This window comes from Naegleria fowleri, assembly GCF_008403515.1.
Source record: "Naegleria fowleri strain ATCC 30894 chromosome Unknown tig51, whole genome shotgun sequence".
Taxonomy (NCBI): Eukaryota; Heterolobosea; class Eutetramitea; order Acrasida; family Naegleriidae; genus Naegleria; species Naegleria fowleri.
Window position 1 is genome coordinate 496,612 of NW_025407983.1, and position 16,282 is coordinate 512,893.

The 16,282-nt window shown below is 36.8% G+C and overlaps 10 protein-coding genes across 10 annotated transcripts; 7 read left to right on the forward strand and 3 right to left on the reverse strand.

Moving 5' to 3' along the window:
- Positions 1–208: 208 nt before the first annotated feature.
- FDP41_006308 (uncharacterized protein) lies at positions 209–634 on the forward strand (the record flags this gene model as incomplete). The annotated part of the gene is made up of 1 exon (XM_044709929.1): positions 209–634. One exon carries the CDS (start codon positions 209–211, stop codon positions 632–634), a length of 426 nt encoding a protein of 141 aa, XP_044559547.1.
- A 333-nt stretch (positions 635–967) lies between these two features.
- FDP41_006309 (uncharacterized protein) lies at positions 968–2,146 on the reverse strand (the record flags this gene model as incomplete). Its single annotated transcript, XM_044709930.1, has 1 exon — positions 968–2,146. One exon carries the CDS (start codon positions 2,144–2,146, stop codon positions 968–970), a length of 1,179 nt encoding a protein of 392 aa, XP_044559548.1.
- A 16-nt stretch (positions 2,147–2,162) lies between these two features.
- FDP41_006310 (uncharacterized protein) lies at positions 2,163–2,561 on the reverse strand (the record flags this gene model as incomplete). The annotated part of the gene is made up of 1 exon (XM_044709932.1): positions 2,163–2,561. The coding sequence occupies one exon, from the start codon at positions 2,559–2,561 to the stop codon at positions 2,163–2,165; it is 399 nt and encodes a 132-aa protein (XP_044559549.1).
- A 537-nt stretch (positions 2,562–3,098) lies between these two features.
- Positions 3,099–5,785, forward strand: FDP41_006311 (uncharacterized protein; the record flags this gene model as incomplete). The annotated part of the gene is made up of 2 exons (XM_044709933.1): positions 3,099–5,513; positions 5,570–5,785. 2 exons carry the CDS (start codon positions 3,099–3,101, stop codon positions 5,783–5,785), a joined length of 2,631 nt encoding a protein of 876 aa, XP_044559550.1.
- Positions 5,786–6,016: 231 nt separating this feature from the next.
- FDP41_006312 (uncharacterized protein) lies at positions 6,017–8,198 on the forward strand (the record flags this gene model as incomplete). The annotated part of the gene is made up of 3 exons (XM_044709934.1): positions 6,017–7,518; positions 7,571–7,937; positions 7,995–8,198. The coding sequence occupies 3 exons, from the start codon at positions 6,017–6,019 to the stop codon at positions 8,196–8,198; spliced, it is 2,073 nt and encodes a 690-aa protein (XP_044559551.1).
- An 856-nt stretch (positions 8,199–9,054) lies between these two features.
- Positions 9,055–9,507, reverse strand: FDP41_006313 (uncharacterized protein; the record flags this gene model as incomplete). Its single annotated transcript, XM_044709935.1, has 1 exon — positions 9,055–9,507. The coding sequence occupies one exon, from the start codon at positions 9,505–9,507 to the stop codon at positions 9,055–9,057; it is 453 nt and encodes a 150-aa protein (XP_044559552.1).
- Positions 9,508–9,694: 187 nt separating this feature from the next.
- FDP41_006314 (uncharacterized protein) lies at positions 9,695–13,054 on the forward strand (the record flags this gene model as incomplete). The annotated part of the gene is made up of 1 exon (XM_044709936.1): positions 9,896–13,054. One exon carries the CDS (start codon positions 9,896–9,898, stop codon positions 13,052–13,054), a length of 3,159 nt encoding a protein of 1,052 aa, XP_044559553.1.
- Positions 13,055–13,377: 323 nt separating this feature from the next.
- FDP41_006315 (uncharacterized protein) lies at positions 13,378–13,800 on the forward strand (the record flags this gene model as incomplete). The annotated part of the gene is made up of 2 exons (XM_044709937.1): positions 13,378–13,437; positions 13,528–13,800. 2 exons carry the CDS (start codon positions 13,378–13,380, stop codon positions 13,798–13,800), a joined length of 333 nt encoding a protein of 110 aa, XP_044559554.1.
- Positions 13,801–13,884: 84 nt separating this feature from the next.
- FDP41_006316 (uncharacterized protein) lies at positions 13,885–14,638 on the forward strand (the record flags this gene model as incomplete). Its single annotated transcript, XM_044709938.1, has 2 exons — positions 13,885–13,944; positions 14,090–14,638. The coding sequence occupies 2 exons, from the start codon at positions 13,885–13,887 to the stop codon at positions 14,636–14,638; spliced, it is 609 nt and encodes a 202-aa protein (XP_044559555.1).
- A 187-nt stretch (positions 14,639–14,825) lies between these two features.
- FDP41_006317 (uncharacterized protein) lies at positions 14,826–16,217 on the forward strand (the record flags this gene model as incomplete). The annotated part of the gene is made up of 4 exons (XM_044709939.1): positions 14,826–15,057; positions 15,172–15,364; positions 15,441–15,894; positions 15,948–16,217. 4 exons carry the CDS (start codon positions 14,826–14,828, stop codon positions 16,215–16,217), a joined length of 1,149 nt encoding a protein of 382 aa, XP_044559556.1.
- Positions 16,218–16,282: the final 65 nt, after the last annotated feature.

The window sequence follows — 16,282 nt, forward strand, 5'->3', positions numbered from 1 at the left end:
ACCTATCCATCAAACTTGTTTCGCGTCAGGTCTGACAAATTGTAACAACATAAACTTGTCATCTTTACCGCCCATCATTCAGTTGGTGATGTTTTTCACACAGAATATTCCGTTGGAGACGTCAGTGGCCAGTCAACTTCAAATTTCTCAATGACGTCTTTCAAAAAATCACCCACAAAAAAACACCTTCACAACACACACATAAACAATGGCAGGCGTAGCAATCAGCGATGATGTTGTCCAATCCTTCAACAACATGAAGCTCAAGAAGGAAGATGCTCCATCACAAGCAATTAAATTCAAAATGTCAAACGATTTGAAGTCAGTTGAAGTTTTGGAAAAGGTCCCAAAGGGAACTTCTTATGAAGAAATTGTTGCTTCTCTCCCTGAAGATGATTGTTTGTATGCTGTTGTTGATTTCCACTATGATAACGAGGATGGTCACCGTGAGAAGATGATTTTCATCAACTGGGCTCCTGTCAAGGCTCCAATCAAGAAGAAGATGGTCTATGCTGCCACTAAAGGAAGTGTGAAGGATAAGTTGGTTGGTATTTCATTGGAAATTCAAGCTACTGATAAGAGTGAAGTTGATGCCAAGACTGTCATTGATAAGTGCAACCTCATTTCTAAATAAATGGACAAGTATACACTTCTCTTCTTGAAATGATGACGAAAGTGTTGTAATTTTTGTATCTATTATTAATGATTGTTGTTGTTATTGTTATATTGTTTGACACGACTCGATCGAGAGAAATGTCTTTTCCTGTATATTTGTGAATTGGTTCATCTTCATTGCCGAATCATCTCTCATCATCACCTCGTACCACAAAATATCTTTTGAGAACGACTTTTTGTTCACATTAACCAAATATTTAAAGTTTATTAATTATTAATAATATTAATATTATAATATTCTTATTCAACCATTCGATTTCCGAAAGCAAATGACAAATAATAATAATTATTATTATTCAATTTTGTGATACTTCTTTAGAGATTCTTGCCATTCATTCATGCTGTCCACGATTTGAACCGAGGTTCTCTCCAGCCAGCTTTCCTTGTTTGGAGCAATAAAACCATCAAGAGAGGCAATATGTCCTCCTCTCAACGTTGTCACAAGCATTAGTTTCTTGTTGTACAGGAATTCTTCGAAGGGAATGGCCTCGTAGGTGGAAATTGGATCATCAAGTGCATTGATACAAATGGTAGGAATTGTTATGTTCTTCAGCTTATCCTTGCAACTATGAAAACTGTAAAACTCTTCGACTGTATGGAATGTAGGGTTCGACAAATGTCTGTTAATCTTATCATCCAAATCCCTGGTTGAACGAACGGTAGACAAAATTTTTACATATTCTTCGGGCAGTAAGTCCTTATTTCTCTCGTAACACAAAAGGCGCTCTGCAGCATATGCTTTGTCATAGATTAACCTATGAAAAATGCTCGACTGCAACTTGAGGGTGGCAGCATTAAGGTCAAATGGATTTCCTAGCGAAATTGCATACGCGAATTCGTTCTTGGATTCATCTCCGTCGTCGTTTGGAAGAATTTTTGCATGATTTTTCAATTTTTTAGCTCCTTGGTGCTTTGGTGCATCCTTTCCGACATGTTCTGATAAATATGTAAGCAAAATATTTGCTCCGAGTGACATTCCAACTCCAACTAATGTTTCGTCCGGACCAATCTCTTTTCGTACTAATTGAATGACGTTTCGAATGTCTTTCACTGTGTGAGTAAGGCCAGGAATGACGTGAGTCGATGGAGAATGACTATTGTTACCTTGCTCCAAATCCACAGCCTCTCCTTCTGGTGTTACTGGGTGTGTGGTGTGATGTCCATGATGAATTGTAGTTGGTTCTGTTGGTAAAACGGATTTGTAGTCCATTACCACACATCGATAGCCTGCCTTAACGAAACTAGAAATTAAATGTTTCACTCCGACGGCATTTGTTCCTCCAGACAAACCTGGAATGATGAAAATTGTGGTGTTTGATTTTCTGCCTGTCGACTTAGCAGAACGAGTTTGATTATTGCGATTCCCAACATTAGTACTGCTCACAGCACCCATATTACTTGTTGCTTCAAGGCTATTCGAAGCAGTATTTGTGAGCGATTCCGATGGTTCAAACCAATCCAAATTAACCATTGCTCCATCTTCAAACTCATATTGATTTCTTTTTCTTTTTAAAAGAGGCTTCATCTTGATCATCAATAGCATGCCGAATTGCACCTCCGTAAATAGTCTGAGCATGAGTATTAATCAACCATGGTGTTGGACAAAATCTCTTATTAAAATTCTGCACATTTCTCTTCAAATGTTCTTGAAACGCATCGGCATTGTTGAGTACTTGTGGAGAGTAAATCCAAGGTTTTTGGCATAAGAAAAATCCATAATATCCGATAAATCCCAAAACACCCCATTTCAACAATTTCGTTTTTGAATGTCTTTTAAAAAAGCTTTCTCTTTTCTTCTTTCTGAATTCATTATAATATTCTCGTTGATGCTTGTTTGATGATGATGATGATGATGACGACGAAGACTTGCTTTGCTCCGAAGACATTTTTTCCCATGATAAATAATAGATTCATCAAAAACAAGTGATCGTTACTTTACCGATCAAGGTTCAAGTAGGGAGAAGAGACATTAGTGCTGTGCGATGACTTATTTGGGCTTTGTTTTGAACTGTGAGGTGCTAGTAGTGCTTTAGTGCTTTGAATCGAGAAGAGACGTCTTTAAACATGAATAAGGGCTGTGAGGGAGAAATTAACACCTTGTAGAATTGCGCATTGCACTTTGCTTAATATCGGGTGTTTCGCCATGAAAGGAGTTAGAATCTGGATACCCTTCACCCTTTTAAGGATAACTTTATAAGGGCAATTTCCTTTTATGAAATGCAAAACGACTTCCAAAACTGTCAAACTTTTTTCAAAATATCAGTCCGATTGTTGTTACCTGGTTGTGAATAGCTTAATTTGTTGCTCGTAGGATATCCTCTGATTAAATTGCCTTTACCCCAAATGTCCTTATTCATGTTTCGCCATGCGCTGTGTTCTTGGTGTTCTGGTTGAATGTTTTGCGCACATGAGAGTCATTCATGATGATCAAATCATTCGAACCGACGATCAGATCCATTCGATTCAAATCCACCACACAAACTTCATCAGCAACTCTAATTCAAACAAAAGAAAATAGTCCAACAACTTCTCCCATGAAATCAAAAGCAATTTCAACTCTTTGTTGCCACTCCAACAACGACCAACAACAACAACAACAACACATGATCTCTTCCATTCAAAGTAATCATCATCATCATTCAAATAGCTCTTGGGAAAGTTCCTCTTCGGACTATCAACCTCCTCTCGAGGAGAATAAGACTCATCACTCTTCTTCAAAGAGTTTCTCTCATGTACGGACCAAGCATCAACAACAAGTAACGAACAAGTCCTTCATGAAACAACAACAACAACAACATGATGAACCCTGTCTTCTCGTTGAGACCTCTTCATCTGTTCATTCTACTTTGACTACTGCTACCTCAACCACCTCCCATTCAACCACCATTCATGAAGATTCTGCAGGAGACCGACAAGAAGAGACTTCTTCATCCTTTGAATCTTCAGAAGCAGCAGTCGCCAACGCCTCCACAATTGCTACTACTACTACTCCTCCTCATCAATGCCTTTTCAACTCGAATGCCTCAACTCCAACCACCACCTCTTGTTTAAACTCCGCAAGTGTCCATTCGGACTCTTCCTCTCTCAAGAGAATTCCCTTAAATCCTTCATTTGCCACTCGTGTTTCCTTTACTCTCGCTCATTGGGTGCAACTCATTGGACTCACTGCCCTTCAATTGACCACCTCTCCGAATGTGATACCTGTTTCCGTGTTGGGACAGTATTTACTGGTCCTTCTCTATTCGTGGTACTTTTTAGATTGGTTTTCCTTCCTCCTTGTGAGTGTCACTTGTCTCGTGGGAGTCTTCTTGGGTCGAAAATACATCAAAGTCTTTTCACGAGAAAATCACACGGTTGCCACAACGTTGAATGACGAAAGAAATCGACTCGTGTTCTGCTTGATCATCTTCTCCATTCGCTACTATTATCTTTCGAGCATGAAAATCGTGATCATTCCATTGTATTTTGTTTCAGTCATGACGACCACCATTTTGAGAAGGAACAGCGTGTGGTGGTCAGTGGCTCCCATGTTGTTTGTGTGTTCACAATTCTTGATGGACATTACTTCTCAATTTCTAAGGGAAGGATGGAATGAGAGAACAGTTCATGTGTTCACAGAGAACATGTCCTTTGTGATTGTCATTTTCTTGTTTACTTTCTTTACCATAACGACAGGAATGAATTTAAAGAGCAAACTCAACAAGTTGGAACAAACAAGTGAACAATTAGAGCAAGCGTTGAGTGCTAAACAAACATTTTTGAGACACATTAGTCATGAATTTCGAACTCCATGTCTTTCTTCATTGGGAAGTGTTGAATTGTTGAAAGAGACCTCTCTCACGGATTATCAGAGAGATTTAGTGGAGACAATTGCATCAGCAGATGGAATTTTATTGAACCTCATTGAAGACATTTTAACTTTGGCGAAAATTGAACATGAAAAAAAGTTGGAAGAAAAAGAAGAAATTGTGGACACTTCGAAATATGTTCAAGAATTTAGTTTGGGACATTGTGTGAAAATGATTGGAAATATTATTAAGAGTTATTCAACACAATTTAATGTGAATGTTTTGGTCAAGATTGATGATGTGACCAAAGATATTGTAGTTCGAGCCAATCAAACAAGAATTCATCAAATTATTTCAAATTTAATGACCAATGCAGTGAAAGCATCAAAATCAGGAGATGATGTTGAATTGATTTGTGAAACGAATTGCAATGAAAAGAAATTGGTGAATGGAGTGATGGAACAAGATGTCATTTTCAAAGTGAAAGATCGAGGTGTTGGAATTCCAAAAGAGAAACAACAAGTCATCTTTGAACCCTTCTCTCAATTACACAATGTCAATGAATCGATTTATCCAAGCTCAGGACTTGGATTGAACACTGTCTTGCACAATGTCACTTCCATGAGAGGAACCATTCATTTGGAATCTGAGGTTGGAAAAGGTTCAGAATTCACAATCACACTACCACTTGAAATCGTTCCTCCATCCTCATCTTCCTCCCTCCACAATAGTCCCACCAGTAGTTCCAATGACGAATGTATGAAACGACTCTCGAGTCCATGTTTTGAATCACATGTCGATATAGATCCTTCTCTCAAAAAACAACTCACCATTCAAGAGAATTATCTGAAATTGTTTGCTACTTCGGATCGAACAGTGGTGTCAAAAAACAATGCGCAAATCATCATTGCAGATGACAATGCCATCAATAGGAAGGTCATTGTAAAGCTCATTGAGAGTCTTGGTTTTGAAACTGATGCGGTATGTGACGGAAAACAACTCATTGAAAACATTGACGAGAGACGTCACAAATTAGTGTTCACTGATATTGTAAGTGAATGTTGTTTGTTATTGTTTTCTAATCCTTCCAATGTTCAACAAACAAGAACATGCCAAATTTAAATGGTCTGGAGGCAGCGAAATATATTAAGGACAAATTCAAAGACAAAATTCACATTGTTGCCTTAACTGGAGATGTTCTGCTTGAGACTCCTCCCTCCATCTTTGACTCTGTCATTGCTAAACCTTGTCGAAAGGCAACTCTCAAAAAGTGTATTGAAAGCATACCTTCCTTAGTTCCATGCAAGAGTGCTGAAGAATAAACAACGTCGTCTGCTAACTTATTTGAGGGTCCTCTAAAAGACTCTTGTCCAGTCAAATGTCAATGAGAGGAGCTCTTAGCCTCGCGAACGTTTCAGATTTGCCAAAACTCTATTCTATAACAGGAAACTGTAATTGCCATTTTGGAGCTCTTCACCACAAAAAAAATACCTTCCGAGTGTTTGGTTCTACTCCTTCAGCTCGCAACCTCACCTCGCTCCATTCCAGTACTGATGATTTCCACGACTACCATCCACAACCATGATGAAAGGCTTATGAATTCAGAAAGTAATGACCTCGCAACTCATGAAGAACAAACCTTCTTGGTTCCTGATGAGGGAACAGACCCTTATTCTTCCATCACTTCTTTTTTTTCAAACACATCCTTGATGGATGATGATCTATCCTCAATTTCAACAACAACAAGTTCTTCAAACAAGTCCTTTAAATTGGAAGAAAACAATGATGAAGATTTTCAACAAATGTTGTCGGAAGAAATACCGCCAGAGTACTCAACGATATTTAAAATTAATAGCAATATGTTGCATACAGACGTCTATCGAGTTTTACGAATTACAGCCTTTCTTCACTACTTCATTTTCTTAGTTTACGCAATCTATTTTCTTGATCTCTTTTCAACAATTGTATTTGTAATGACCGTGGTCGCTGCCTTGCCTCAATGGAAGAACTTTAGAAGCAATAACAAAGAGAAACGCAGTCCCGAAAAAATCTTTAGGGATGAAAGAAAGGCAGTTCAGTGGTTTTTTTTTCTTTTTACGGTGCGATTTGTTATCCTTCGAAAGCACAAAGTAATTTTGCTTCCTTTATATTTGACGTTGGTGATTTTAGCCACAAAGTTGACCAATTTTAGCGTGTTATGGTCCTTAACACCTTTTTATTTCATAGTCACACTATTTACTGCTGATTCTCTCTTCCTTATTGCTACTTATGGATGGTCGGAGCATTGTCTATTTCCACTCATTGAAAACGTAGCCTTGGTAGTGGTCATATTTTTGATAACTTACTCAATTACGACGACAGGAATTGACAAAAAGAGTAAGATGAAGGCTTTAGAAAAAACAAGCATGGAGCTAAAAAATGTCGTCTTTGAGAAACAAAGGTTTTTAAGATCTGTGTCACATGAATTTAGATCTCCGTGTTTGTCATCTTTGGGAAGTGTTGAACTTCTAAGGGAAACCGAATTAACAGAATATCAACGAGATTTGGTTGACACCATAGCCTCTGCAGATGAAATATTGCTAAATTTAATTGAGGACATTCTGAGAGTTGCTAAAAGTGAGCATCAAAAGAGGTTCGGTCGTCAGGAAGAACTTCAGAAAGAAAAGAAAAATTTGCAGGAATTCAGTTTGGGATATTGTGTGAAAACCATTGAGAACATTATTAAGAGTTATGCAAAACCTTTCCAAGTTCAATTGGAGGTTAATATAGATGATACTTGCAAAAACCTCAAAGTAAGAGGTAATCTTACTCGTATTCATCAAGTTCTGGCTAATTTATTGACCAATGCAGTGAAAGCATCAAAACCAGGAGATAAGGTTCAATTGCTTTGTTCGACTGACCTGGAAGAACAGCGAACATTAACGAGTAGAATTGAAGAGCAAACAGTTGTTTTTAAGGTAATAGATCACGGTGTTGGAATACCACAAGAAAAGCAGAAAGAGATATTCAAACCGTTCACTCAGTTACACAATGTGAATGAGTCTATATTCAAAGGGTATGTTTCGCTCATTAATCAAAGAATAATCTTGACTCTTTTCTTCATTTAGATCCGGTTTGGGCTTAAACACTGTCTTACATTATGTTCAAACAATGAAAGGCTCATTACATCTGCGGTCAGAAGTTAATGAAGGTTCTGAATTCTCTGTGTTTCTTCCATTAGAAATAGTGAAGATTGACAATGCAATAGATCACGAACCTAAGGAAATTAACTCCAAATCCACTTTCACATCAAATAGTCTCGAGATTAGTCAAAGAAAAGCACAGATCATCATGGCTGATGACAACCCTATAAATCGAAAAGTCATTATGAAACAAATTGAAAGTTTAGGATATGAAGTTGATGTGGTGAGTTGTGGCCAAAAACTCATTGAAAATATTGATGAAGTGAGGCATAAACTCGTCATCACAGATATCGTAAGTTATTTGCAATGGTAACAATGGAATTGTGTTTAAACGTGGTAAAAACTGAAGAATATGCCCAGCATGAACGGTGTCGAGGTGGCAAAAATTTTACGATCAAAATTTAAACGACAGTTGACAATTGTTGCTCTTACAGGAGATGCCATGTTTCAACCATCTCGAGAATTGTTTGATTTTGTGATTGTGAAACCTTGCCAAAAACTGGACCTTAAGAAATGCATTGACAGCGTCAATATTGACCAAGCAAAACAATAAGCTGTTTCGATCACCCTAACATCATGTAATTCAGCATAATAACTTAATCATCTCAATCAGAGATTAAGGCATCCCATGTCAAATACATGAGGCACACAAATGTAATGAGACATCTTGTCGAAGTACAACAAGGTATCTTAACAAAAATACGTTACGAACCTGTAACATTTCTGTTGAGGATTCCGATTGCTTCCCAATAAGCCATCCTACTTGAATCAGATGATACTAAACATAGATACGTAGAAACAAGATGGCTGTCGCAATTAGAAACTTTCAGATCGGAAAATAGTGAGGAAGATATTGAGATTTTTACTAAATTTTTTTAACATAAACTTCTTGTTCACAATGACCTTGTTATAACAAGGTCTCGATACAATCATTATTCTTACAATGCAAGTCTTATTTATTCACATCCAATGAAGATGGTACACCCAGTATGTGACGCATGAGTCTAAGAATAAATAATCCGTTTTATATCAACCAATTGATTTTATTGTGATTTTCCCACGGGTGGCCAACTCCTTCAGTAAAAATGACCAAGATTCGAGACAAGATTCTTTACGGTGTTTGATCAAGTTACACCCAAGTTAATCAAATCGTTTGTTCATCATTGCAAGGAAATCTGGCATGATGAGACAAAAATTTAATAAATTTCGAGTTTGATCGAAATCGATTTTGAAGGATTTCGATTTTAATCAACATCAAGTCAAGACGACAACGCATCAATGTCGCTCATTTCGAACTCGAAAAAAATCGCGAAAAAATCGTCGATTTTTTATTCGCACTTTTTCGAAAATCACAATACAACAAAACTCGTTTGTGTTTTCGAACAAAAGGTGGTAGGAATGTTCTAAGGTTATTCTTTAGATTGTTCTTCCTCTGATAAATCTTGCAAAACTTGTTTGGCATGCTGTTCTGGCTTTACACTGGCATAGATTCTAACAATATTCATGTCCTTGTCCGGAGTGTTGTCCCTGGGATAGAAAAACAAGACCACCATCTTTTTAATATCAGACAACTTGATTCTATTGTTATTTTGATCGGGAGCTTCAAAATCTGGAGCCTTCTCTCCAACTCGCAACACCTCACTATCATCCTCTGTTTTTAATTCCGAATTGGTGGCTGTCTGGTTTGTTTTTCTCTTTTTCTTTGAACTCTCCGTTGTTGAGTTTTCTTCTAACTGCTGGTTGTTCATTTCTTCTTCTTCAGCTTCCTTCTTGGTCTCTTGGTCCATCTGTTTTCTCTTTCGTTTCTCTTCATATTGTTCTCGTGCCCGACCTCTCATGGCACATCGCTTTGTTCTTGGCATTATTTTTTAATTGAAAGTATTTTATGGATGAAAGATTTCTTCTTCAATGATGATGATGATGAATAATACTTCAAGGACAATGCGATGTGTATTTGTCATGATGATCTTCAAGTTGCGGTGTCAGAAATTTCTTGCAATTCGGGTTGTTCTTTCGGAGAGCGTTTTGGTCTTTTTTTTAGCTTAAAAAATGAGAAGAAGCCTTTCTTCGTGCACTTCTTCTGCTTCGTTTAAGATCATCAAAAAGGCTGGTCGTCATCATCGATTCCATGATGGTGTCAATACGAGAACAACCTCCGTTTTGAATCATTCATTTGTAAGAAATGGATCCGATGTTGATCATGATGTTTTTTCATTGATTGATGGTTGCTCATTCTCGTCATCATCACTGATGAGAAGAAATTACCACAGTCGGGTCAATGACAGATATAATTCTCGTTCAAAAACTAGAAGTGTGGTCGAGGAACAAAAGCCAAATACCGTAAATTTAGAACAAGTTCATGATACTATCAAGAGAACATTTAATACCAATGAGTTGGATTGTATTTTCAAGCCTAAGAGCATTTGTGTCATTGATGACTTTAATCCTGAAATTCATTCATCTCCTGTTCCAGTTCCGAGTGATAGTATTAGTAGTACACTTGCAAGGAATGTGTTGTGGAATTTAATGTCAGTCTCTCAAGTCAAAGTTTATGCAGTTTCAAAGCATGTGGAAAGAGTATTGCAGGATCCAAACAACAAGCGTCGTCCTCATTTATTAGGAGTTCAAATGTATTCTTCGTTGAGAGAACTTTATGACAACAAAGCAAGTACATCCAATGTCCCTCTTAACTTAGATTTGGCAGTCATTTGTTGTCACCAAGTAGAGACAATGTTTACCGCTCTGGAAGAATGTATCAAACATGATGTAAAAGGTTGTGTGATTATTGGTAGCGTTTATAGCAAATTCTATGAAAAGTTTGCTGAAAATCAAGCAGCAAACATTGAAAAGATGAAGGACATTCTTAGAGGCTCGGAAATGAGAGTTATTGGACCTGGAATGGGTCTTATCACTCCACTCATGACAAAGTCTGGTCAATACCATGTCGGAGAAATTTACAACAACTTTTTGAACATCACACCAACAAACAGAAGCTCGGAGCTCACTCGTGGGAAAGTGGCAATCATTTCTCAGTCAGGAGCTTTAGCAACCACAATTTTGGACTGGAGTTTAAAACAAGGTGGTGGTCTAAGTGGATTTGCTTGTGTTGGAGCTGACCAAGTTGACGTCAATTTTGCTGACATGGTCGAGCATTTCGGAAATGACAACAATACAGATGCCATATTATTGTACATCGAAGACTTGGGAAATAATGAACATATCAAGAGATTTGCTAGCGCTGCCAGAAATATCGCTCTCAAAAAACCAATCATTGCAATGAAAATGAATTCTAGTAATAGGAGTGAAGACAACCATTTGAATACTCTATTTGAACGAGTGGGTATTCTAAGAGTTAACTCTATCGAAGAAATGTTTTACATGTCCCAAACAATTGGAAAACAAGCAATAACAAAAGGAAATACTATTACGGTAATTTCAAACTCTGGAGGAGCAGCTACGCTTGCTGTGGACGCTATTTATCAATCAGAAATTACTGAGCTAGGATCTTTATCACCAAAGAGTGCTAAATTGTTGCAAGAAAGCGGCATTGACGTCGAGGAGGCATTGCTCTCAGGCAAAAAAGCCATTCCTGTCAACATTAGAAATACAGCCACTCCAGAGCAATATGTTGCTGCACTTGACATTGTTTACAATGATCCAAAGACTGACAGTGTGTTGGTAATGTTGACACCTCAAACAAGAACAGAACCAACAAGAACAGCACAATTCCTACAACGCTATATTGTTGAAAAAACAAAAGAAGGAAAGTTGTCAAAACCAATCATGTGCTGTTTTATGGGTGGCAGAGATGTTGAAGCTGGCAGAAGTATTTTGTTAAACGCTGGTATTCCTGCATTTGCTTTCCCTGAAATTGCAACCAAAGTTTTCCAATACAATTACAGATATTCTAAGAACTTGGAAAATCTCTATGAAGATCCAAGTTTGTTGGACAATGATCATGAAAGCCAAAACGATGCGGAAGCTAAAGCGAAAGCAAGAGAATACCTCAAATCACTTCTAAAGCACAATCCTAACAAGGAGCTCCTCAATGAATTTGAAAGTCAGCACCTTCTCTCTATTTATGGAATCGATGTTCCTCAAACCAAGGTGGTTACTACTGTTGAAGAGGCTGTGGAGGCTGCTAAACTCATTGGATTCCCAGTTGTGTTAAAAATTCACAGCGTAGATTCAAGCATTTCAAAGCTTGATATGGGAGGAGTAATTGTAGGATTGAGTGATGAAAAACAAGTCAGACAAGGTTTCATCTCCATCAAACAAGCAGCCGAAAAAAGTAATGTTAAATTTGCTGGTGTAACTGTACAAAATGATTGCAAGAAACTAGTTGCAAGCAAGAAGGACTCCATTGCTTTTGAATTGTATATTGGTGCGGAAGTTGATCCTCAATTTGGACCTGTTATTTCTTTTGGAACCGGAGGTTCACTTCACCAAATTTACAAAGATAAGAGTTTTGGAATCCCACCTCTCACAGCTCCTTTGGCTTATCAAATGCTCAGAAAAACAAAGATATCAGATGCCCTTGTTGAAAGATTCCGAAATAAGCCAGCAATTGATATTGAGGGTTTAAAGTCGTTACTTGTAAAGTTTAGCAAGATGGTGCTTGATAATTGTGATCTGATCAAGAACTTTGAAATTAACCCCTTACAAGCTGCTGCCACAGAGAGAGAAAAGACATTTGTGGCCTTAGATTGCAAGATGGTTCTTCACAAACCTGGTTCTAAAAAAACTCAACCAGTGATACGTTCTTACGAAAGAAAATATGTCACCAAATTCAATGATGACATTATTATCAGACCTTCCAAGTTCAGCGATTTTAAGAAACTCATGTCCTTCTTTGCTAACCTTTCACCAAAGACTTTGGAGACCAGTTTGAGAGAAACAGCACTTCGATCTCAGTATGCTCTTGCGTTCCTGAACCTCAAAAACCAATATAATAAGGCAAAGAATGATGCTCCTCAACCATTGGATCCATATGCTCTCACTCTCACCACGGATTCTGACTCGAAGAGTATTTACCAAGAATTAGTTCAATTTGTTTCGAGTGATTTTGATAGAGAGGTGGTTTTGTTTGCTATCGACAAGAGAAGCAAGGCCATTATTGGAATGGGAGTTTATACTATTTTACAAAAATCAATTATTAGTGGAAGAAAACGAAAAGCAGAGGTAGCTTTATTGATTGGAGAACAAGCTCAAGGCAAAGGAATTGGAAAATATATTCTTGATCAATTGATCCAAATTGCTAAAAACGAAGGCAATATTTCTCAAATGATTGCATATGCCAACGAATCAAATGTTGGAATGCTTAAACTTTGTGCCAGAGCTGGATTCCAAGTTCAGGAAAATGAGGAATTAGCCAATCAAGGAGTCATTGTATCTACTTTGGATTTGTAAATTATTGTAAAATGAGTTAAATTATGTATACAATTATTTGCTTTAATCCTTTTATTCATTCTCGAAAGGCATTTTAATGGCTCTCCCTTATTGATTAAGGAGAACCAATTCACAATACAATGACTTTAGATAGAACTTTCTCAAAACGTGGTCTTCGCATTGTAAGCTTGATAAATATCTCTCAAGATTTAATAATTATCTCTCTTTGACAACCCGAATTACAATTTTAATTCAGACCATGTCACCGTATTGCATTAGGATACATGTCAAACGAAAAAGGAATTTGTAATCGTGTCAAAGCATCAACAACAACTTTCAAAAAAATGACTACTCAACTTCATCTGTTCGTCAAGAATTTGCCATCGAGTGAAGAGGATCCTGCAGTAAGTTTTCCTTCTCCTTTATTCATATTGGACTGTTCACATTGTTATTATTGTTATTATTTATTCAATATTTATTATTTTTTTTAAAAGGAAATTTTCATCAAATCTCAAAATACAACTTCGAGCGAATTCGAAAAAGTTTTTTCCGACATCACAGGAGAAGTGGACAAGGAAATTGTTTTGGATCTTCCTCAACCTACTATTGCTCGAGCACACAAAATTGAAATTAAGGTCGTTTTGCCAGAAGTTGGATTTGAACAAGTGCTGCCAGCATTCAATTTGACCGATGACGGATGTTATATTTTAATTGACGGTACACAAGGACTGAGATATAAGCAAAAACATAATGCAAAATTCGATTAATTCTTTCGAGTAGTTTATTAATGTATTTTCATTAAAAATCATGTCTCAAAAGTACTTTTCGGAATGCTGTCACAAATCAAAAAAATGTCAACCACTTTGTATCTCAACATTTATCATCTTCCTGCTTCAACCGATTGTCCAGCAGTACGTACAAGCATTAATCAAACCAATTACAATCTCAATGAATCATATCCCTTCTAATGCCTATTTTTGGAAATATTTGAAAATCAATATTTCGTTATTGTGAATACCATTCAATCATCATCAATACTTTACAATCGCCGACTAGACTGTGTATGTTCGCAATGTCAATCTCGACACCGAATTTGAAAAGGTATTTTTCGACAATTCAGGAGAAGCCAATGAACAAATTGTTCTCGATCTTCCATTTCCATCATCCCGAGATCACAAAATTGAAATTAAGCTCTCTCTTCAAGAAGTGAATCTCGAAAAGAAATATACATTTAATTTGACAAGTGACGGTTCCTATATTTTACTTGATGGATCACAAGGTCTTCGTTTCAAACAACGATTTGATGATAACTTCGGAGCTGTCTATGCATTGACAAAACATTCTTCCTCTCAAACATCTATTTCTGAAAATAAGAAAAATTTCAAAAAATCAAGTCAACAACCTGGATTTGAATATAACGTTGAAACTGGAGAGAAAAATTATAACAAAATTGCTATTGAAGGGCAAGTAAGAACTCTAAAAACAGAAACTAAAAACAAAGACACAACGATAGAGGATTTAGAGAAATTGGCCTCTCTGAGAGATGCTGGAATTTTAACAGAGGATGAATTTGTGATAAAAAAGAGAATTATTCTTGGAATTTGAAAAGGTTTCTAACAGCTGTTACGATCATTCAAATTCACTCTTCCTTGTACATTACAGGTGTGTGTGTGCGTGCGTGCGTGTTCATAAAGTTCAATAAAATCTTTTCAAATTCTTTTTCGTTAACGTGGCCATCAATATTCGAAACTGAAACACAAAATTAGAACAAAAAAGTGATTTCCAAAAAAAAATGTCGTTTGTGGTGATTCCTCCTCAATCCAATGTGGTGTTGCCTTCTTCTTCTTCATCATCGGTTGTAACTGGATCTGCTTCATCGGAAGGAATAAATTCCGAACATGCTCGTCCTAATGTTTTGTTTTTAGGATTTAATCAAGATTCATCATTGATCGGATATGGAACTGATCGTGGATTTAAAATTATATCATGTCTTTATGGACATTACAAGAATGAGTTTGATATAAGTGAGTATTTATGATTATTTGGAATGATCAAGTGTATGATTAATCAGTGAGGATGATGTGAACATATGGATGTAAATGAACCGTTATTTCTAAACGATCAATTTGATCGCATAGAATTTATCGATGGAGGAATTGGCTTTGTTGGATTTATGGACGGAAATCGAGATTTGGTTGCCTTAGTGGGAGGTGGTTATAGACCTGCTTTTAACAAGAACAAAATCATTTTTTATAATTTTAAGGAAAAAAAGGTTGTGAATGAGTTGTTGTGTGCGAGATATGTCATTTCTGTGATTTCCAGACAAGATTTGTAAGTCTTTGTTTTCTAAAATTTTTCTTTGACAAGAACTCGTATGGAATTCATACGATTCGTTCACACAATTTAGCTTTGTGGCAGTTTCAGAAGAAATGATTTTCACCTATGATCTTCAAACTCGAAAACAAATTCATTCTTGGAAGACCGGATTCAACACTCGTGGATTATGTTCAGTGGTCTATAATCAGGATCAACAACAATTTCTTTTGGTCTTTCCCGATGAAAGTGTAGGATCTGTAAAATTTGTTCGAATTTGCTCTCTCTCGCACAAGATTTTGGATGAAAAGGTCATCAACGCTCACGAATCTTCAATACGTTGCTTCCAACTGAGTTATGATGGTTCATTGCTTGCGACAGCTTCTGAAAAAGGAACCTTGATTCGACTATTTCACACATCATCTGGTGAAAAGAAGGAAGAATTTAGGAGAGGAAATACAACCTCAGGAATTTACTCGATCTGTTTCAGTCATGACAACAACTATGTTGCCTGCGTTTCATCCAATGGAACTCTGCATGTCTTTGTGGTAGGTAGTTCTGAATATTCATGGATGAATGGAATTAACACTTTGCAATTAAGGTCGATTTGGAGTCTTGGAAAAACAGTCGAAAAATCACAAGTAACTCTTGGTCTGACTGGTTCAATAACTTGTACAAGGCAGAAGCCTCTTCAGTTTTTAAACAACGAAATATTGATGGAGTTGCTATTTGCTCATTTGATTCCAATGATGAATCAGTAATACTGTGTACAGATAAGGGAGTTTACATGAACCTTAAATTTGATTGGAGTTGTAGCTCTGGGACACTAAATGAGGAACCTGTTGAACATCAAATGGCAAATATTGATTGAGGTCTCACATTATCAAATACCTCGCCATGAATGATTGTACATTAATTAATTTGTAAATTAATTTA